This window comes from Pundamilia nyererei, unplaced genomic scaffold (genome assembly GCF_000239375.1).
Source record: "Pundamilia nyererei isolate P.nyererei 1_Seehausen unplaced genomic scaffold, PunNye1.0 scaffold00670, whole genome shotgun sequence".
Classification (NCBI taxonomy): domain Eukaryota; kingdom Metazoa; phylum Chordata; class Actinopteri; order Cichliformes; family Cichlidae; genus Pundamilia; species Pundamilia nyererei.
The window spans coordinates 5,165-29,005 of record NW_005188071.1 but is presented as its reverse complement, the minus strand read 5'-3'; the positions used below and the strand labels follow the sequence as shown (position 1 = coordinate 29,005).

The window sequence follows — 23,841 nt, the reverse complement described above, 5'->3', positions numbered from 1 at the left end:
TGAAACGTCTTCAAGCAACTTAAAGAAGTCCAGACGCTTTTCTTTGCAAGCTCCTTTGACTACGATGACCTGGATGACTGAGAACCTTCACAGACATCAGCAAGTTACTTGTCGTTTTGAGCATTTTTATCTTGTAACTCGAAGTATAATTATGTATGCAAACCTCTTAAAAAGTTGAAAATTGTTATTGAACTTAGGTTTAATATCTGAGAGACTCAATAAAAATATTCAGTTTATTCAATTAACTGAATGATTTTTAGATGCTTTCCAAGATCTGCACCTGTTGTGGAATCGAGACTAAGCCTGCCTCCTTTGTGGATAGAAAGTCATAAATAAGGTCATCTATTTTTATCTTTATTTATGGTTATGTATTTTTATATTTACTTAAAGTTACCGATTTTTATGCTTCAAATAATCATTTGAAGCATAAAAAATAGACATGGGTTTTTTTTCTTAAACTTTGTATAGCTAAACATTTCTTAAACTCAAACAGCTCATTCTCTGCTACATTTTTAGTCTGTGGCTTTACTTGAGTAGCTTCACATGATTTAGTTTGGCTCTTCATACAACTGCTGTCTGAAACACTCCAATTTAGTTCCCTTTTTTTTTTTTAATCCCTGCACTAAAAGCTCACTTTCATCTCATTGACCAGCATCTGGAAGCTTGCCGAGGGGCAGCATCCAGCACTTGTAAATTGCTAAACTACTTTCTGGATGTGCAGATAAAACATCAGCTATAGACTCAGAAAGACTCACATTTATGCATTTGTATCAAAGTATTTAAAATTTTGACCATTAAAATTTTGACCATCCATCATTTTAATATTTAATATACTGAATTCCAGAAAAAAAATGTGTATATTATGCAAGCAAAATATGTCCTTCACTCAGCAGACTCTTTAATGATGACAGATGCTGGCCTAACCTTGACTTTCCTTCAAGCTCAACTTAACACCAGCAACAAGAAACCTTAAAACATCAAATCTACGTGTGCACAATGTTATTATAATTGTTTTCCAAGAATAAAAGGACTAGACTTGAAGCAGGGTGTATTAGTATGCAGTGTTGTGATTCTTGCTTTAAATGGAGGGGATCAGTGAAGCGATTTTAGAATAAGACCCTGGTCTGTTTGTGGTTCTGTTGCTCTGATTGCTTTAAAGAGAGGCAATTACTCACCTGGCAACACCAGCACACAAAATTGATTCTACTATTTGTCTGAGCGAGTCTGTGAATGTGTGTTCCTGCATCCAGGCTCATTTTCCCAAACATTTCACCAGCGGGATAGAGTTTCTCACAAAGACTCCCACCTCTCTTGTCTCAGCTCCAGTTTTGTTTTTTTGTTTTTTTTTAAAAGAGGTTCGTCCACAAACTCGATGATTAACTTGTCAAGACTGAAGCACGCACTGAGTAGCTTCAGCTTTGCTTTACTCGTATTTGTTTGAAGGTGTGTCTTTCTAACATAGATGTGTGTTTGTATCAATTTAATATTCGTTTAGTGATGAATTTGTCACATTGTTGTAGGGAGGGTGTCCATCTGTTGGACACTGTTGAAATCTCTTAACAAATCACTGTAAGTGTTTACAGGAGGAGCAGAAGACACAAATGCAGTGTGCCAGAAACAGGCGATGCTCTCTGTGGAACCCGAGATAAACTTTTCTCAATAGGGTGAGCGTTCTAAGCGATGGCCAATGACAGTGCAGGATACCACTGATGGAGACCCAATCTGTTATTAAATACATTAGAGCTTTGAAGCTGTATTTTTTTCTGCTGACCACTAGGGGCAGTTGCAGAAAGAAGTCTGATTGATAGAAGTGTGTGGAGGAGCAGGCCTTCAGCTTCTTTGCTTTGGCGCCTCAGTAAACACTTTCTTAGGGAGTTTACGGTCTCAGTCACTAATTTGTAGTGTTGTTGAATCTAACATGGGGTTTACTTTGGAAATGATGGTCACTATTAGGGTCAAAAGGCACAATAAAGCATAATCATTATAGCTCCTGACTGCTACGAGGAGGTGCAAAAGGGTGGATGCTGTGTTCGGAGTGGCTTGTGGAGGTAGGACCTCATCAGCCCTCACAGAAGTTTATTTCTACACATTTGAAATTAGAAGAAATGTTACTGTCATAACACCTTCTATATAAAAACATGATGAAAATTGTCAGGAAAAAAATCCCTTACCCCCAAAACGCCCCCAAAAAAATAGAAATCCAAAGGTTGTAAGAAACTGAGGATTTTTCTCATAATTGTCATGTCCTATTCAATGAGACTTTAATGCAGTGATTTAAACCATAAACTCTTCAAATAAATGACAGTCTGAAGTACTCTAATTTATCCACAGACCTCTGTACACGTTTTGTAACCTAAAGAGTGTCCCCCTGTAAAAGCAGGTAAATTCAGAAAATCCAGTCATATTTTATATATTTATGGCAGAATAAATGAGCCTTAAGTAGTAATGAACTACCAAAGGTAAACTCACTGAAAAAAGCTGTCACCCAGTGTGCTGCTTAACACTGATATGATGTGTTTTTATTTATTTTTCATAAATAAACATAACCATGAGAAGGGAAGCCTGACTGTTTGCCAAGGGAGGGGCTGTTTGAGCTTATCTGAGCTGCACACGCGCGCGCACCAGAGACAGCGCTTTTCCTTTCACCTGAGTAAACACGCATGCGCAGCGTTCGGGATCCCTACCTCCTTTTTCCTCTCTCCCTGCTTCTGTCAGTCCAGAATTTGGCTGCAAGCAGCACGCTCCTTGTGGATGCGACCGGGATCAGTTGACATCGCTTTGCTGTATATTTGGACATTTTTTAAACGGGACTTTTGCATAGGAGCCGCAGCGCCGCTGAGTACGCGCAGTGGGGTGAGTTATATTAACAGAAAACTAACCGCTGGTTTATAACTAACTGAATTGATTTTAGTTTGCCAGAAATGTAACTTCAGAGCTGAATATAAGTTATCTGACAGACTAACGAGCTGTTTAATAGGGGGGCGCTTTGCGCTAACCAGACTACATGCAGATTTCTGTAAATTCTTGGATCAACACAAACAGCCAGCGGCGTAATATTCCTATAATGATTAATTAAGTGGTGTTCAAACTTGACAGTGTTCCGGCATGGTTCATGTGATACTCACACTGACATTAATGTTTTAATCTGATATATTCACACCTTCACACCAATCATTTGGAGCAGGTGTAAAACTGTGTGAATAGCAGCTTTCCATTAAAATACATGTTACCTCACAGGCAAGTCAAAGTCCCGCACAGTTACGGTGTCCTGTGCCTTCACAGAGACGCCGTAACTGTGCTGCACACACATTGTTCAGTCAGCTGATGAAATGTGGAAAAATGCAGACCTGTTATTGAAACGGAACTTTCCCCCCTCAGGCTTTCATCCTGTGTTTTAAATGCAGGGTTCATTAAATGTAATCCTCCCACCTTAGCATTAAACTGGGCTGCTTGTGACCTTAAATTAAAACGACCCCCGGTTTCGAGGTATACCGGTGGCTGGTGAGATTCTTTGGACTGAGCTTTTATTGGGGTTCCCGGTATTCTGCTGTGCAGTGAGATTTCTGAAATATTCATTATGTTTGTGCTTTTAGTATCCTTGATAAGTTGATTGTTGGTCTACTGCCTTTGCTGTGGTTTTGGTGCAGTATTTAGAGTGTTTTCTGCAGTGTACTTGTGGTGCTTATGTCCCATAATATTTCTATAATGGTAATTTAGTGACAGTGAGGTTAAAGTGCTGCTGTTTCTTAGGATAAATATGCTCGGATACAAGAATACTTTAGCCCCACTTCAGTACTTCTAGTAGATCCAAAACAGTCATTGTTGCAGTCATAGCTGCTGTGACAGATTGGTGCTTGTTGGTGCTTTTCCATGAGTGCTGTCACACTTTAATACAGTGAAATGCAGTCTGCTGTGGCTCTGGCTGCTTTCATTAATCATTAAACTGTTTTTTGTGTGATTAATTGTCTAGAACATGCCTTCAGATCCTTTTTTGTCCTTCATTCGATGGTTTTCTCTGAGGAAATAGACAAACTCAGCAGCGCATGTTTTAAATATATATCAGAAATGTTCATTTTTATAGCTGCTTCTAAATCATTGCCTATCACATCAATACATCTACCAAGCACTGGTATATAAAGAAAACCTCTTCAATTTATATATTAATACAAAAAATCAAACAGAAAAATCAGTTTTTAAGTCTTTGGTTGATATCTTTAGTTTTCTTTAATTATTTTTTTAAACAACTATGTTACTTTCAGTTTATCCATTTTTTATTAGATTTCAGTAAATCAGACTACATTTAGAAATCTGTGAATTTAATCTTTTGTTATATAACAGCTTGTGCCACCTGATTTTTGACCTTGCTTTACACTAAACGGAGTCTTCTAATAATATTCAAAATAGAAGGTTTATTTTTATTTTGTAAGATTGTCTGTTTTTCTTTTGGTATTTATTGTGCTCTGAATTAAATGGTACCACTTCTAATAAACGAGCTTCGTCTTTTTAGGAGATATGTTTCAGTATGCTTCCGTTTAATTTGCTGCTTAGCGGTGCACACAGAATACAGCTTTGATTTATTTTGGATTCAGCACAGTCTCATGGTCAGATCTGCACCCTTGAAACCACCAAGCACTTTTAAAATGTGTCAGAAAGTTTCTTTGAACTTCTAAGAACCTGTCCAACCTCTGTGTGATTACTGTACACACATCATTAATGTGAAGGTGCAGGGCTGTGAAAAAGGATTTGTTAGCTTCGCATTTCTTGGCTTTTAATATTAAACAAAAATGAGTAGTAAATACAAATGACGATTTCCTTTATTGGGGGAAAAATGATCCAAACCTACCTGATGGTAGGTGATGATCTAAAATATTTAAGTAAAAAAATATGCACAAACATCAATAGATTTAATTCACAGCACTGTGCAATACATCCTGTCTTGTCCTTTTATCTGGATAATTTGTGTGCAGCAGACAAACAGCTGGTTCTCTGACCGAGCCTCCCCGCAGACTGTGGCCAGGCCTCGTTGCTCTCTCTGCGGGTTATGCGTTCCGCCTGACCCCCTGACCTGCCCGGAGCTCTGGTGACGACACCACCGGGTGACATTTAACAAACGGGTTTCTGTTTGTCACCGTATGTCCCCGTCGCCGTGGTAACCCCAGAGACGAGGGATGCTCAGCCAGCTCTTTGCTTTGCTTGACCCTCCCCGACTGTAAAACACAGCGGTAAAGCTCTTCCTCAGATAAAGAAAGCAACCATCAGCCCATCAGCAGAGCCGTGAAAGAGATTCTCTTTTGTTAAAGCATTTTTTTCTATTGCTTTGTTTTTGTTTTTGGCACAACGGAGCTCAAACCCACAGCCAGAAGTGGAGCGTTTTTCATGCTAATGCTCTTTAAAAGCAGCTCAGATTCCTTTCCGAGACTGATCAGTGTGGGGGGTCCTTCTTCACCACCCCTCACAGCCATACAGACAAACACATGTGTTTACTGTTGTTTCCCGGCTCAATCAGACGGAGGCCTTCTGCTCATCAGCAGGTTTTACTGGGGTTTCCACGGTGACTAAGAGCGAGTCTTTGTGGCAGGTCTGCTGCGCGCTCTGAAATCATTTGTCCTGTTTTTTAGTAACTGATCACTTCTCCTGTTGTAATGCCATTAGCTTGTTAATTGGATGTTGGACAAGTAAGAGTGATCATTTCTAAAACTGTGTTGGTGGTTTCTGTGTTATATGTACTGGTAATTCTTTTGCAGATTCTTGAATGGTTTACATATTTATGGATGCTTTTTCAGTTAAACTTTTGGTTATTTATTGGATGCTAGCAGCGATGTGTCTGTGATGTTTGAGGACTTTATTTCTAAAGAGAGAGTAGCATTGTGTTTGCAGGGCGACGATGGCGGGAACGCAACATATAAGGAAATCAAGGGAATTTATATTTATAATTTGTTATCATATAAGTGTATATATACATGCATCATTATAGATTTATGGTTGGTGTCCAAGTATTTAAAAGTGGTTTCAGTGAAAAATGATGGCTCATTTTTACGAGTACATTCTTGGACAGTTTGTTCTTCTACTTCTGAAACACTTCCTCGATACTGTTGGACTCGGTGGTTTCGGGAGGGCTTCAAATTCTCTTCTTCCACCCTGAACCTCATATATTTAGTGTGACAGCGCAGTCCGCCGACCTGCTGCTGTAATCCTCAAACTGAGGCGTTAGATCTGTCAGTGCTGGAGAAAGTGTGGGAGCTAATCTGTCAGACTGCTGAGCAACAACCAGCCATCCTGTAAACCTACAGAAATCACAGGAGGGAGGACAAATACGTATGTATTTAAAGCCTGCTGTGACTCACATATTGCAGTCTGGAGCAGTTTCCCCTCCATCTTCTGTTTAATTTAGCCCTCAGAGCTGTGGCAACAGCTTCACAATGATGCTGTCAGCTTGCTCATCACACTGTACCAACAGCCTGTAATTATCTCAATATGTTTTTCTTTTTTTATCTCTGCGATTGTCATTACATCGGCTGTTTCAGTCCACAGGCACGCAGAGCCGAGAGGAATTTGGCTTTCTTTAATAATCAGAAACAACTCTGTGCCTATAAATTAAACCTATTTATATTGCGTTTTTTAGCAAGTGAATTTGTTCAATTTGCACATTAAAGGTGTGTTTAAAAATAATAATAATTGCAGAGGCATCAATAAAAGTTTCTCTGAGGAAGAATTTAGTTAATCAGTATAAATCTGAAATGGCGAACAGCAGAGATGATCAAACCTCTAGTGATTTAAAAAAAAACAAAAACATCAATTACTAATAAAATAAAAAATAAACACATACATAAGCTGTCAGTTTGTGCACAAATAACAAATAATGCAATAATCTAATTAAAAATATCAATAAAATCAAGTTAAATCAGACGATCTTGCTGGATTCAGAATTAGCACCAAGCAAACGTGGTTAGCATAACATAAACGGGCAGGTGTAAAGTAAATTGCATTATTGAACAATTGCACGAAGGTGAAAATGTGGGGAAAAGTCATCTGTGATGGTGCTATGATCTACTCTTCGAGCAAAACATGGAGTGAAACCAGAAGAGATGGCCTCTATAAATGCATCACCTGCAGAAACTCAGGCAGACGTGCAGCTTTTCATGTGCAGACATTCGGCTTTATTGGAAACTCTCTGAGCTCAGCCTCGGTGTCAAACCACCGGGGGGATTAGAGCGCCTTATTTGTCGCGGTTCCTTCAGCAAACCAGCACTTATTTTGTCCATTCTCACAAACACTTCACATTAAGATGTCAGTGAGATATTTTTTTCCACAGAATAGCTGAAAAAACAAAAATCTTTTGCGTTTTGGAACAAAATAATCCTCAACATGACAACGCTGACGGCACTGAGCTGAAGGAAAGTCTCGGCCCTGATATTAAAGTCTCGCCTGCCTTTTTTCTGAGATCTGTGTCAGACTGGAACTACATCCCTGCACATTTACTGGCCTTAAACTCTTATCCAGTTTGACAGAGTTGGAAATGTTCTGTCCTTCATCAGTCGCGCACATTCGCCATGTTTAAGGTTATTAATTTGTTTGTTTGTGTCCATCGATCCAGATCGACTTCCTCCCCCTATAATCACACAGGACACTTAGTTGGTTTGCTTCTCTGCTGTTTATTAGAACAACTAGAGGATGTTTTCACTACTTCACCCTGAAACAAAAGGGCCTAGCATGACTGTGTTAAGCTAACAGTGTTACAGCAACAGTGCTAACCACTGTTGCCCAAGCTAGTATGACTGGGACAGCACGGTGGAGCAGTGGTTAGCACTGCTTGCTCTGTGGTCAGCACCCCCCAGAAAGAAGGTCCTTGGCTCTTTCTGTGTGGAGTTTACAGGTTGTCACCGTGTTAGCGTGGGTTCTCTCAGAGTACGCCGGCTTCCTCCCACACTCCAAAGTTAGCAAACAATATATCAGTACAACTGTACTTCCAGTTAGTATCTGTGGAAAAGCTAAAATCTAGGATTGGATAAGTGGAAGAGAACAAATGGATGGATTAACATGACTGCTGACTGTATCCAGCGAGCAGTGGTTTTGAGAGCTACCTTTATAAGAGACACACTTAAGGTGTGGAGCTTGTTTCACATGTTCATAAAGTTTACAGTCGCTGCAGTGAGTTAAACAGCTCAGTGTGCAGCGTGTGGCTGTTATCTGAACGCAGCTGCATGAACCTGACAGACAACAAAGTTTAATTTGATATTTTAATCTAAGGATGTTGGAGACAGTGACGCTCTGGCGTCCATCCTGATGATCTCGGTGTCATCATCTGCTGGTTATTAACATCTTGTTAAATGGCATGAGTCACTGTGAATTAGTCACCACCAGCACTGTGCGTGTGCGTGTGTGTGTGTGTGTGTGTCTGAGCATTTTAGTTCATGTTATTTGTTCAGTTAAATGTTTGCATGCTCTCTTTCTTTTGTTCATCTGTGACAGAGGGGAGGTCAGATGAATTTGTGTAAATATTTGTCACTCCATTATTTTGCAGACAGGTTTGTGGGAACTTTTGTGTGTCTTTGTGTATCCGTGTTTTACCGTAGACTTGCACTGCCGTTTAGGCCTCCCAGCTTGGCTGCATGTCTTTTCCAATGTAAATCAGTGACTCTCATTCAGAAGTCATAGTGGGAACTGTTATGATGAGGCGTTATTACAGAAGTCATTTAGTGTTTTATTACCTCACTTCAAGTATAAACTGCAGTCTTTTAATATTCTCAAAGACGCCCCATGCGTAGGCACAGCGGCAGGCCAACGGCTGTCAGCAAATCCACTTTCAGATCCCAGACTTTAAAACGAGAAGAACAAGTTGAGGTGCCTTTAATGTCGGCTCCAACACCACTGCAACATATACAATATACTTGATCTGTAGTTCTTTGTGGATCTTTCACCTCCCCTCTGATGATTTCTTTGACTGGAGTAGGCGGGGCTCCTCAGTCCATTTAGACCAGAAGAAGAAATAATGCATCACATGAAAGGCAGGCCCGTCTTTTGTGAGCACGCTCAGAGCCTGGTGCAGGAAGCCTGGGGTAGCGAGAAGCTCTGTTGTGGTGCTCAGCTGTGCCCGGCCGTGTCGAGCTTTATAGTACACACAAGATTGCAAACACAGTAGTCTATGTTTGCCTCACGGGCACTAACATGACCACACTAGACTCTTTAAATACAGACGCAAGTACTCTTAAATTGTACTTGAATCTAAAATTGTCAAAATTGTGAATGAAGTCTGGTGCAGTTTCATGGACACTCAGAGTTGAGACAAAGTCCAGCTGGAAGACTTGCTGCTTAAATGATGAGTTTAAGTTTCCAGTGTGTGACCAGTGAGGTTAATTGTTACCCACATCCAGACCGCCCCGTTCCACCAGCTCTCTGCTTATTATTCACTCACACGTCGTCTCTGTACTCTGATGTGACCAAAGCAGCGAGTTACTCGTCGGGAAATCATTAGATGAAGAAAAAAAGGAGGAGGAGAGATTTTTCATGGTGGATCAGAGTCTCTGTCAGTTACTCATTCACACTTTGTCTGAGCCGAGCTCTCTCTCTCTGCTTCGGTATTGAGGTCAAGCCGACTCTACTGGAATCTGGAGCAAATGCTAGAGCTGGATGTATGGAAAGATCATAAGTGGGTCAGCCGAGAAAGGCAAACTAAGAAGGAGCGTGCAGCCACTAGAAGGGTTTTCTGAATGAGTGCGCTTCACTCACGCAGTGGATCTCCCAGCTTTCGATAGCACCTGGGGCCATTGGTGCGGATTTAAAGTAAGGCTTTTTATAGCCATTATTAAATAACCATTACACAGGCTGACTCAGGTTCATGTTCCCCAGAGGATGAGCCCCATACTGACCTTTCTCCAGTGCCACGATGGGGTTCACACTTGTGATTTTTATTCAAATAAATTTGTATATAAAACATTTAGACACTAAATGTAAATCGGGGGATGCTTTCATCACTCAGATCACCTCCTGCACAACTTTTTAATCTTCTTGTTTATTTATTTTTTTTGTTCCTGATTTATTTTTGGCTCGTTTTTTGTGTTCTTTTAAATTTACATTTTTCAGTTTCTGTTTCATTTTGTGAGTGATTTGTTTCTCTGTTTGTATTTTATATTTATGACTCTTTTATTGTTGTTATTAATATTTTGTTTTACTTTTTGGGGGATTTATTTGATTACTTTGTTGCTGTTTTTGTTTATTTTCAGTTATATTGTCACCTTGATTTTATGTCTCTTTTGTTTATTTGTTTTTTAAAATATATCTGTGGATAATTTGTGTCTCTTTGTGGCTGTTTTGTCTTTTTTGTTTCTTAGCAGCCTTTTTCCATGTCTTTGTCTCTGTACATTTAGTTTTTCTTTTTGTAGCTGTTTGAGGATTGTTGTTGCTGTTTTTCTGCATGTTTTACTATCACAGTCACCTATTGGTACCTGCCATGGTGACCTATGTTTGTTTATTTGTGACATTTTACTTTTTATGGGTGATTTTGTGTCTCTTTGTGGTTGTTTTGATCAGCTGTATGTCTTTTTTCTTTATGTGCATTTTTTTTGTTTTAATTGTTTTAATTTTTTTTAAATCGGCTTGTGGCTGTTTTTTTTATCCATTTGTCTGAATCTTCTTCTTCTTCTTTTTGTGCATTGCTGTTTTTGTGTCTGTCTTTGAGGTATTATACTATTTGTTGGGCTATGCTAACGCTGTGTGGTCTTTAAGTCACTTTGTTTCTGTGATTTTTATTTTTTTGTGAATATTTTCTGCTACCTTTTGGGTAGTTTGTGTTCATTTATTGCTTTTTGTGTCTATTTGTTAATGTTTTCTGTGTCATTGTTAAACATTTTGGGTTTTTTGGTCATTTTGCATCTGTTTGTAGCTTTTTTGTGGACTGTTGTAGTTCTTTGCATGTGGCTATATTTCCTGTTGGTAGTTTCCTGTTCTTGTTACTGTAGTTGGTCTTTATGGCTTTTTAATGCCACGTTAAAGTCATATTTTAGTTTCGTTGTCATCCATTTACATGTTGTGTTTTTTCCGCGCTTTCTTTATCTCTGGAGCTGTTCTGCTCTTATTTTTGTTGATTTGTGTGAGTGTGGCCATTCTTGTTTGTACTTTTGTGGCTCCTCCTCTACCGCACAACCCCATTGTCCAATTAGAAACCTTCATGAGAACCAGGTCAACAGTTTGGCATTTTTGCATTTTGAGTTATGTGATTGGACCTCATCATCACTAACATTTTAAATCAACTGCCTGAAACTGTTTAAAGAGAGAAAGTTGTCAAAATGTTTTGTTTGTGGTCCTTTGAGGATGAAGAGATGCGAGAGAAAAAAACAGATCTCAGGGTGTTCAGGAGAAAAGGATAATGTATGTGTAGTTTTTAACGCACGTGCACATTGTGACCTAAATGTGTTCTCTGCCAAGTATACAAACTGTCATTGTTTGTGTTACCATGACAATCAGCAATACTATGACTAGTTGCCACAGCCATGCATGCCGACCCAAACCCTCATGCTTCTGCAACTGAAAAACACTAACGACACCAAATAAGTAAAGCAAAGCCAGCACATCACGTTTTTACTGGAAAGTTTGCTGCTCACAGAAACATTAGTTTCTTAATAATTTTTGTTCATTTATTTGATTTTATTACATTTATAAAATGTTATTAGATTTAATTTATTAAAATTAATAAATATATTTTCATTTGTTAAATTTTTAATAAAAATAATAATCGAAATATAAATGTTTTTAAAATACAAGATATGCTCTAAGAAAACAAATAAAACAAACAAACAACTAACTTAATATCCCGAGAGATTAAAGAAAATATTTTTCTCATTTTTGACTAATTGTAAACATTTACACACAATCAACATAAATGAAATTTGGCTGAAAAACAATGTTGTGAGATTAACTTACGTAACACACTCATCTCTAATTCAACAGCAGGAAGTGTGTATCTCTGTCGACATGTATCCAGAACTTCACACTGGGGAATCTTGTATGTATTAAATAATTCATTCGTGGGCTTCCTGCCGGTGGCTGTCAAAAACGCCAAAGGAGTTGTTATTAGAAAAACTGCAATTAACAATGCTCTTCATCATGGTGAGTAAGAGTTACATTAATCATGAAGTTTTCTGCTCAGTCCGGAGAGGAATAAACATCTAAACCAGAATTCACCGTAGTTTATTCAATAACTGTTATTTCACTCAAAACCACAAATGTCAATAGAGGATTAAAAAAGAAAAAGTGGGCTTGATCCTTAGTGTCTAAATGAATGCTAAACCTAGGCTTTGCATCAATCCTTGTACAGTAATACAACAACAAAGGTCCAGTGCCATGATGATAATCAGGTGAACAAAACAGTTAGTGGGATTCCTGCTTTGGAGAGAGGTCCACTCAGTAATTGTGATATTTTACTCAAAATCAAAAATTTCAATCTTATTTTATTGCTAGGAAAGTTAGACAATCATCTAAACCTTAGGATTCATCCTCCTTAGAGGAACTCGATTTTACAGCAATCAGTTTCTAGTAACATATCCTGAGATACTTTGGTGGTTTTGATTGCAATAAATCCCACGATGATGGTAGACATGTTGAGGACCGAAGTTTAATAGTTAGGCAGCACATGGCAACACTATGGTGGTGCTACGGAAAAACAAAGAGAATTAATAAAATCAGTAGGATTGATATGCTGGAGAATGTGAATGTCTCATCCATATTCAGTGCAATCCATTTAACAGTTGTAGAGATATTCCACTCAAAACCACAAATGTTAAACCAGGGGGGAGATACTGCTGGAGGAAGGATTCACCCTCTGGGGAACATGAACGTCTAAGCCAGATTGTACAGCAATCCATCTACAGCATTAGTTGAAACAACAATAATCCTGTTCATGGTGGTCCTAGGAATAAAAGGCAGTGGGAGGGGGGAAAAAGTCAAGAAGATTCATCCTCTGAGGAGCGTGTATATCTAAAGCGCATTCAATTAAATTTTATTTATATAGCATCAAACCTTAGTTATGTCACTCAAACCCCAAAAACCAGCAGGATTCATCCTCTGGGGGACTTCAATGTCTGAACCAGACTCTTCATTTATTAGATAGGTCACAATATATTCAATTTCTAAGCGTACCTTTGTACAGCAGATGCTTTGACATCCAGGTGAGGCTGGTGATGTTTGAAGAGGTAATGAAATGTGTGTTAACCCTCTCAAGGCAGACCTGATTACCCCACATACATATTTTATGAGTTTTTTTTACTCAGAAGTACCACTGCAGGACTTGGTTGTGCATTAGCAACTAAAAGTTTAATTTGAGCCTGAGCGGGTTAAGAAGAGAAGGAGATCTGAGAACTGCTGGAGGTGTTTAATTGTTTGAAAAACAAACACAACAATTTTCAATGGAGGAAAAAGGCTTAACAAAAACGGTAGAAACACATACACGACTCAAAAGCAAATGTTTAACTTTATAAATGTTTAATTGCTTTTCATGTAATTACACTCACACACCCACAGTATGAATAATACAGATGAATGTCAGCATGAGACCAACATGCTTACGTGCCAAAGTCATTTTTCTCTCTGCAGCAGCTTTTTACATTTTGCATTCCAGTGAACACGATTAGTCTTATCACAGTGACACTGTTTGTTGATTATTGTCATACCAAATATAAAAAATGCTCTCAGCTTACTTGAGGTTTTCTGTCTTAATTACCCAATACAAAGAAAAAGTAATTTTCTTATAGTCGACATGCATCCTAAAATTCCAGATATTTCCTTCAACAGTTGGTGGAGAGTTAAAAAACCTTATATTGGGCTTGGAGTTGATTGTGTAATGCACGTAATGTGTGTAATGTTTATCTGTGTGTATCTTTTTGCTAAAGATTATAGAAATTCAGCTACAGGCAGACCTTAAAAATATAAAATAACAGGCATAGCTCTATCACATTGGCACTACGTGGAGGTCAAACACTGGTTTATTTGAAAAGTTATCATGAACAGGAAAGAGAACATCAGCTGAGATTATTGTAAAAGGGAAGAAGTGCAAAAAAATTGTGAAAGATCAAAAAACGGTAGCTTCAGAAACACAGACGCAGAGAACGGCTAGTGTCTCCTTGAATGGTAGCGAGTGGTTGTCAGAGCTTGCTGGTTGTCACTTGTTTCATTCAGTCGTAAAGCACCAAAAACATACCTGTCATTGCTTTAGTCAAAAGCCAATACAATAACTTGTCTGCAAATGCTTGCCAACCTCTACTTTGAAAACCACTGTTTCTGTTTTATTTATTTTTTTGCTGTTTGGTGAATAGTTGGTGAGTAATTCCAGACAAGTCATCGTCTTCCAGTGCATAAATGCCACTGCAGCAATCCTCTGAGAGTCGAGTCGAAAGCACCTTTCAGCAACCATTAGCCAAACAGCTGGGGAATACATATTTTTGCAGAGGGTTATTGGGCGGTCTCTTTACTTTGTTCTTTTGCAATAACTTGATTAGTTATTGAAGTTTTTCCCATAGAATAAATATAATCATTTGATATCCCCACCTGGCTTTGGACTCTCAATTTTGAAGTCTCACCAGTTGTTAGCACGTCGGCTGCTACCATGAGATTTAGTTGGAGCCAGAAGTGGACATGTCTATTGGTACTGTAAGGTTGAAAATGTAATGTGGGAGTTTGTGTGGCTTGACTCCCTCTTGGAACCAGCCTCAAATGGCCGTTGGTGGATGGGCAATGAACTGCATTTCTCTCACAAACCTGTTACTGTAACTGCTGCGTCTGTAAAATGTGTTTTCTACTGTAAACTCAAAATTTGTTTCTGGTTCTCCCTATGGGTCACAAAGATTTTGTATATTTAGATTTAATAACAAGCTTAGCTAATTCTCTCACTTAAAGCTAACATTAATTTTCTCCTTTCTTTTGCTTACCAGCATCTTTAGATCTCGTAACCTGACCTTGGTGTCATCCGATGTTTCAAATGCGATGACCCATCTTCATCCTCGTAACTATACCCTTCACAATGGTCAGTTAATCGGCCCACTGATCTTACAGTCTGCCTCCAAACCCACCATCTCCCCTGTCCTCGACTGCCCCATCAGCAGCAGGGATGCATGTGATGGGCAGCGTCTCGCAGGCCACTGGGAGCCAAGATTTCTCTGTCCAACAAGAGGATGTAGCTGTTACCGTGACAATGTCTCTCCCTTCTCCTCCTCGTCCTCCATCGAGGTATGCTGACATAGAAGATAACCAGATGAAATCACCTGACATTCCTCCACCACCTCCCCCACCTCCTCCTCCCCTACTGCCTCTGCCACCAGAGCTTGGACACCCCGCTGGTGGGCTGAAGAAGAAAAGGAGGGTGAGGAGTTTTTTCTGGAAAACGATTCCAGAGGAGCAGGTAGAGTTCCTGCTTTACATTTGTCTCAGCACATTGTTTTAACATATATATTACGTTGTTTTGCTTACTGGCAAACGTAAATGATGACTAAGCACCTCTCTGAAAACGCTTGAGTCCAAAGAGAAATCGAGCACTTTCATAAAACGGCTATTACATTACTAAAGTCTGTGTCTCAGGTAAAGGGACGGCTCAACCTATGGACTCAAGGCCAAGTGAAACAGAAATACGAGATTGACGCTCAGACTGTCGAAGAGCTGTTCGGTCAACATGACGGTCAATCAAAAACCCTGGCAACGCCCGCCAGGGGAGGGAAAACCAGCAGCTCATTTAGAGAGACCAAACAGGAGGTGTGTTTTTGATGCAGGGCTGCGTGTGCTGCTGTTTGTTGAAGGCATGGGAGATGGAGTGAAGTGTGTGTGACAGTTTCCACCAGGGCTTTGACCTCAGATTGACTCTCTCTCTCACTCAGGTTTCCATCCTAGATGCTAAGCGAGGGATGAACATTGCAATTTTTCTCAAACAGTTCAAGAGGTAAATAATCTCACTTGATCTTGAGCATGATCACACACACACACACACACACACACACACACACACACACACACACACACACACACACACAGAGTTTAACCCAACATGAAAACATAGAGACAAAGACAAAATATGTTTTTATGTATTTGGTTGTTCATTGCCGCCTCTGTTTGATTTCCATGATAAGAAGCATCAGAGCATCGAACTGATAATTTCTGACTGAAAGTTATGTCAAGTGGATTAAATTATGATAGGCAAGCTTTCACTTTAAAGGTCACGGATTTGATTCCCAGAGAAAAGAAGAAAAGGAAAGTCATGAACAGGAATGCTAAATGCAGACAGTGTTGTCATGTCGGTGTTTGTTGAGAATAATGTGGGTATGACACAGCGTGACTATGACAAAATGACTGTCAGACGGAGATGGGAATTTTATTAGCTGATGGCGTGTCACAAAGCGATGCTGTATTGTAGTGTGTTTCCTCACCATCATCCTGAAATGTTGAATAAACAAATGTGGTGATGTGGGCAGGTTATACTTGATTGAATACACACTACAGACATGTGACCATATGTCAGATTAGAGGAAAAGACTGACGTATACGGAGATAATACCACAAGGGACGCAAGAGATGAAGCGAGCAAAGTGACAACAATCAAATTCAAGTTGACCAAAAAAAGAGATGTAAAATAATAACTTAATGGAATGTGAAGGTTCTCAGTCATCTGCGTCATCGTAGTCTAAGGAGCTTAAAAAAGGACTTGAGCTTAGTTGAAGACCTTTTTTTTTTTTTACCTCTCATCCGAGAAGCTTCTATCGTCTGTCCATCTGTATCTAAGGGACAAAGGTCACTCTATTGAGGATATCAATGTTCACATTTTGGACAGAGAAGACTGTTTGAAAGAGGAGTAAAATAATTCATTTATGTCCACTGTGAGCGACCATCTTTGAACAGAGGCGGGGGTTTACGACACCAACTCTCTGCCATCTATAATCCAGTGCTGAGATCCCTTCCCAGACACCTTAACGCCCACTCACATCCTGGGTCATCTGACCTCAGGAAATCACACGATGGGGTGGGGCCAAGTTTCACAATGAGCTCACCTGAAACCCTGGCTGATTGGGACCTACACCAGTTTTCACACCTTGGCTCATGTGATTAGGTAGAGGATCATTAGGGGGTCCATTGTCCCTCTTGGGGGGAAACTCCCATAGGGCTTAAAATCCGGGACCCTCCACCAGTTGCTCTTAGAACTGAAGAAGCTTCTCGGATGAGAAGTGAAACGTCTTCAAGGAAACTTAAAGAAGTCCAGACGCTTTTCTTTCCAAGCTCCTTAGAATAACTTAATGGATATAAACTGATCTTAAATTGACAAATGACAAACTGTCCAAACAAAGATTTAAATTCATAATGAAGAGCTACAGAAGTGACAGAAAATAACTACAATGTCATTGATTATTGAGGAGATGGCTGCAAGAAGAAAAATGAGAATGGTGTAACCTTGTGACAAAGGAGGCCAAATGGCTGAAAGTGAACTTAACTTGCATGAAGAGGTGCAAAGTGGCAATAAAGGGGTGTAAAATGGTTAAAAAGATGCAAAATGGGTACAAGGCAACTTATGTTAGCCATGAAAAGATACAAAATGAAGACTGAGAAACTAAAATTGATCACGAAGAGAAAAAACAGTGACGAAGGGAAACGAAATGAGAATACGAGGAAATGCGAAATTGTTACAAGCATACATAATTTGATGACAAAAAGATGAAAATCTCTACAAGAGCGATTAAATAGAAATAAAGAAATACAAAATGGTAACGAACAGGCATAAAGTGGCTACAAAGGGACATAAAATGAACAAAAAAAGCGTACAAAATGGGACAAAACAGCAAGAAAGTGATATCCTACATTCAAATCAAAGCACAGCGCTGCTCCAGTGAGACACAAAACAGCTCGGCTACACCGCAGTTGTGGTTTGTGTGTCCTTGAGCCTGGCGTCTTAATCCTCTGTAGGAGGGTTGGTGGTCTTGTGCATCTCTTACCCCAGGGGCCTGCTGTCTTGTAACCCATTCATGGTAAGGTCACCGCAATGCTGCTTGACAGAATTACTGCATTTATATTGTTCATAGATACGTATTCATGAAGCTTTAATGTAGTTCAAAGAATGAAAAAACTTGCTTTATCTAAATCTCCCTTCACCTTTTTTACATTTATACCTCACTGAGGATTTTACATCTTCACCACAGCTTAATATAGAGATAGGAAGTCACGTAAAAAGTGTCCGCAAGGTGAGTCAGTTGGCTAAGCTTAGAGAATGTATTGAATGAATGTGCTGAATCATTCTGGTCACCATGTTGAGACTTGGTGCTTACCAAACACACTGAGGGACATACAGGCATGTGGGAGACGGAGAGCAGGAATGTACAGCAACTATACCTGAAATCAATTAGAGAAGATTCTGGGTTGTATTGCATGATTTTATGTTCACGATGTACAATATCCACAAAAACTCTGTCATTCAGTTTCAAATTAAGCTGAAGGTTTTGCAGCTGCTTTAACACCGAGCTAAAAGTACCCAAAAGTTAGTTCTGTTCATCCGGACGTAACGTTTCCAGGTGGAGAAAAGTTTAGCCACTCATCAGGATTTCCTTACCTGGATGATTGAGCATGCATCATGACTTTAGTATAAGTACTTTTAACTTTTCCAACAACAAAGTAACAATTTCGAGAAGTGGGAAGTAAAAGACACAGCCATCTGCTCCAGGAAATATACTTTGAGATGACTGTGCAAAATGTTCGAGCTGCCCTGCACTTCTTTATACTTTTCTAAGGAAATGGTTAAAAAAAAACAAAGGTGCAGCGATTTATTACAACGTGAGGAAACATACATGGAAAACCAGTATATAAGACAAGTCAGAGTTTGTACAGTTCAGATGAGCCTGAAAATCTATATTTAGCAGGATCACCTTTGTTCTTCAGCACAGCCTGAACTTTCTTAAACAGCATGCTTGTACTTTCTTTAAACAGTCTTCAGGAATAGTTCTCCAGGCTTCTTTAAGGACATTCAAAACTCTTCTTTGGATGTGTTGTTTTGCTTTGTTTGTTCTGTTCTCACACTGCTTCAGTAATGTTGAGATTTGGGCTCAGGGGAGGCCAGTCCATGACTGATACCATTTTATTGTGCAGGTCCAGGTACAGTCAAGGTGTTCTTTTACTGTAATTGACAATGTGTTTGGGATTATTCTGATGTTGAAAAATGAAGTCCAATCAAATGCCTTCCAGACTTGTGCAGTGTGTCAAAATCTGACTTTTCTTTGTTCATAGTTCTTCCATTTTAACAAGATCTCCAACACCATTTACTGAAATGCAGCCTTAAAACATGAAAGACTCCACCAGGTTGTACAGGCAACTGTAAAGACTCACTGTTAACCACCTGTCTCTATTTCTCACGCTCTCCTTCCATGCTCCGCACATCTCTGATAAATCACTGCCGTAAATTTAAAGCCAACTTTTTTCAGGCAGGTAAGAAGGTAAGAGAGCAGCGGAGACAATCATTAGCGTCACAGCGGATTCCATCGAACGATCACTTAATGTGTGACAAACAGCTCTCCGACCAACAACAACCCCCCCCCACACACACGCACACACGCACAGAGCGCCAACAACTTCTAAACCCACAAATCCACTCTCAGATATCCTTGGCTGAGATTTAGACAGATGTAAACAGCACTGACAGACAGTATTCAGAAAATACTAATTTTCTTTGTCATAAAATTAAGGAAACAAAATTTCAAATGTGGGATTTTTGCTTTTCTCGTTTTAGGGCTTGTTGCTTAGAAAATCCCATTTTAAAAGTATGTCCAGAGCATGTTACTAAAACTGTTGTTAATACATCTGCAAACTCTGTGACATCATGTTGCATTTATAACAGAGTGTAAAAATATGTACAAGGAAGTTGTACTTGGTGGGATGATCTGACAGAACACGCCTGTCCAGTTTATTCAGCTCACTCAGTCAAGAAACGGTTTTCATGAACTCTGACATCAGAATTTCAGTCTTTTTGTGCTTGGCCTAACTGTGAAAGTGTGCTCTGTACTCATTGAACAAATTGAAGGTTTCAGCAAAAAATACAAAAACTGGATATAAAATAGGAAAATGTCAAGTTTATGGAATTCCTCATGACCTTGAAAGCAGCTTTGCACAATAACTCTGTGCAAGAAAGTTTCTATCTCCTGACAACAGTACAATAAGTTACAAAATTTTGAGTTTTTGAGTTTCTCTTCATCCACTGTGTAGGTTAAAATAAACTGGATGTGTATCGGCACTGAAGTTAATTACTTAAAGAAGTTATTTTGTCCATTTTATTTTACTTTAAGTAACAGGGAAGGTGCTTCCAGTCAACAGAAAAATAACTATAAATGTCGTCTCAGGCTAATTCCTGAATGAATATATAACATTGTTTCAATGTTGAAAATGAAATTATCATTTAAAAGCAAAAGGTTGGAGTTCACAAAGTGATAAAACTGTGTCTTAAATTATTCATTTTCTTGTTTGAATTTTAACCTGACAGAGTGAACTGAGTGTACCTTGTACGTGTGCAGATGGTAATTAAATCTCTGTGGGGGGAAAACCCAGAGCAGCTTAGTGTAATGTTATTTTGATGCCATTTTAATTCTTAACTTCAGCACAATGAGTGTTGTTTGTTTTTTATATCGCTGCTCACACTAAATTGAAACATCTTCTTCCTCCAGGTCCAATGAGACTATAGTAGATGAAATCTGCCATGGCAACAGTGAGGCTTTTGGGGTGGAGCGTCTGAGAGAAATGCTGAAACTGCTGCCAGAGTCTGAAGAGGTGAGAGACACACACACACACACACACACACACACACACTCTCTGATGTGTGTTTTTTTTTCTGATCCATCTTTTTGCACTCATGAAGGTGAAGAAACTGAAGGCACACCGCGGCGAAGTCTCTCAGCTCTCATTGGCCGATTCCTTCATGTACCGGCTGATTCAGGTGCCCAGGTGAGCGCTGAACTTTTACTTAGTTATTCAGTTTTATGCTGCGTTCAACTTTCACTGCAAGTTTCAGAAATTAGAATTAAACCTTTATGATCTTTTTTTTTTAACATTTCCAATATTCATGCAAGATCCATGAAACAGTTTTACACTGAAAATACTTCCACTGTCTGTACAGTTTCACCGTTGCATTCACTGCAATACTGCACCAAAAAAGTACATTTTTGTAGTACTTGTACTTGTATACTTACAACATTAAACATAAATACTTTTACTGGCTGTACAGTGGTTACTTTGAATTTTTACATTGCAAACATGATGCACTGGTGTGAAACAGTGTTGGGTAAAAGTGGCCTGTGTACCAGCTCTAGCTCTAAGTGGGGGAAAATGTTTTTGTATCACTAAACAGGACCTTGTGACAGTTAACAGAGCTGACTCACAGTGACTCAGGAATCATAACCGTTAATGCATCAATTTGTGCTCAACAAAACAAACAAATGTTAGTAAGTAGCTGCTGCTGGAGCGCTGGTAATGTGACATCTGCCTTCAGATCATTTCAAAAACATCAAGCTGAATCAATTACATGCCTGCAGCTCCCCCACACACCAATAACAACATCTCCTTAATGAGATGCGCTAAAAATAGTCCCACAGTTCAAACTAATTGCCAGCTGCTGGTATACAGTTACTACGAGAGTATGTAAAGTAGTAGCATTAGCTGTATTTAGTGATGTGTACCAGCTTGGACGCAAAATAAAAATGTATTAATCAATTCATTTTCACCCCTCTCTCTCGGTCTGCAGTTACACAGTCCGCATTGAATCCATGCTCTTAAAGGAGGATTTTCCGGCAGCGTGCGAGGCCATGAAACGGGACATTAAGATCCTTCGCGCCGCCATCAAAGGTAACACGCTCGCAGCATCATCGGCACACGGATGAGCTGCTCTCTGCATGCAGCCGCTGTTGGGAGCTCACACAGGCCACAGCTCTGCTTTCTCTTCTCTTACTTATTGTCTCAGTGTCAACGCAGAGCAGAGAACGACCAGAACCAACACTGAGTGTGTTACAATGTTTTATTCCTTACCACAAGCAAATGTGCTGCAGGAGGCAGGTAGAGATTGTGTGGCCAGGCTGCTTCTATCTGTGTTGTATGAACTGAAATTACTGAGAGAATGGCATGAACACCAACGATGGTGGTGGAGAGTAAAAGTTTTTAGAGCAAACTCATCAACTTTTTAAAATTAATTTTACATTTTTTTTAAAAAGTAACGTTTGACTCCTGACACTGGGATCAGGGCACTGAGGTAAAGTGGGGTTTGGTCAAATATACAATAAATAATACGTGTTAAAAGTTGCATAGAGCATGTTTATAGTTACTCTGAGATGCAGCTCATTGCTGCTGATGAACCTTATCTCTGTGTCTCGGCAATGAACAAACAACAAAGAAATCGCACCGACTCACATCCATCCAAAACATTAAAAACCTCCAGAAAAGTTATTTTTCTTGACTCCAAACATAAGGTTCTGTTTGGGGTCGTCGTCAGTGATGACATCGATCTCAGAGGATTCATTTAGCTTCAGAATCACCACGCAGAGGTGTAACCAAGAAGCTTCTAGAAACACTTTCACAGATTTAGCAGATTCTGTTACACAGATTGTGTTACAATGTCTCAGAATCAGTACTTTCACCTTTAAGTGAAGGAGTGAGCCGTTTGATTCAGAAGTTGTAAAAAAAGAAAGAAAGAAAAGAGATCTGTGTATGAAACTCTGGAATATTTTTTAACAAAATAAAATAATAATAAAAAAGATGAAAAGAAATAAAACGCAATAAATCTGGACTGAATGTCGTTGGTGCAGAAATACCTGCAGTAAAGCCTTCTCCTCCTCGTTTACATCCTCCACCCAATACAGACGAACACCTTCAGTATTTTTAGCAGTGAGTGTGTGTGAACTTGATAACTGCCTGAACTGTTAACTAACCTTCCACATGCTAACACTGCATGTGATAATACAGCAACGCAGTGGGATTTTAGCACCATAAGCTCATGTTATCTGTATCTTTACTGCACAGGTTTTGTGCTTTTTCTCTCTTTACTCTCTTTTTACAGTTATTTCCAGCAGGTGATGCTTTTGCATTGGTTTATCCTTTATGTACTGACACAAATGAAGACATCATTTCTTTTACTTTGTCTCCGTCCTCCAGAATTAATGTGTTGCGAGGAGCTCCATGCTGTTCTCCACCTGGTGCTGCAGGCCGGAAACCTCCTTAACGCTGTGAGTAGGAAAAAAAACATTGTACAGCATCAATGAATAATTAGATGAGGGAGAAAAAAGTGGATAGATGGTGGAAGAAGAAAAAGAAATACAAGAAGGAAGAAGAGGCAACAAAAGGCTTTTTAGTTTCCACCCTTTATTTCCGTGACAGTAAGTTAATATTAGAATTCTGGTTTATTTCCTGTTTCTGTACATAACCTAAAACTTTGCATGGAAACTTTTTTTAGAGTGAGTCAAGATGAAAAGGTGAGCTGCAAATTAAAAAAGAAATGCTAAGACGACATTAAAACAAAGCAGTGTTTTCATAGAACTTCTCTTCCTTATTATAATCAGACGTAATATACTCTTTTTAAAAACACTCACATATATTAATACGAGTGTCAAGTGGTCACTGGAGGCTGGCTCCAAAATTGAGTCAGTCCCAAAAAAACTCATGTTTAAATGTTCAACTGTAGATCAGAATTAAACATGTTTGCTGTGTGCTACAACTAGATTTAGATTCATATCTACAGTTTTAACCATGAGATTAACTGTAACTTTGGTTACGTTCACACTGCAGGTCTTAATGCTCAATTCTGATTTTTTTGATCAAATCTGACTTTTTTTGTCTGCTTGTTCACACTGCAGATAAAAT

General features: G+C 39.2%; 1 protein-coding gene across 1 annotated transcript in view; it reads left to right on the top strand.

Annotated features, from left to right (window-relative positions):
* Window positions 1–2,629: 2,629 nt before the first annotated feature.
* LOC102211488 (FH2 domain-containing protein 1-like) overlaps window positions 2,630–23,841 on the top strand; it is a gene marked incomplete at its 3' end in the record, with an annotated part of 26,296 nt that continues 5,084 nt past the window's right edge. Inside the window, exons 1-8 of the mRNA XM_005754814.1 lie at window positions 2,630–2,853; window positions 14,919–15,385; window positions 15,562–15,732; window positions 15,855–15,916; window positions 20,664–20,766; window positions 20,855–20,940; window positions 21,737–21,837; window positions 23,137–23,207. Of these exons, the coding sequence (XP_005754871.1) occupies window positions 15,095–15,385; window positions 15,562–15,732; window positions 15,855–15,916; window positions 20,664–20,766; window positions 20,855–20,940; window positions 21,737–21,837; window positions 23,137–23,207 (885 nt within the window). The remainder of the gene's footprint in view (window positions 2,854–14,918; window positions 15,386–15,561; window positions 15,733–15,854; window positions 15,917–20,663; window positions 20,767–20,854; window positions 20,941–21,736; window positions 21,838–23,136; window positions 23,208–23,841) is intronic.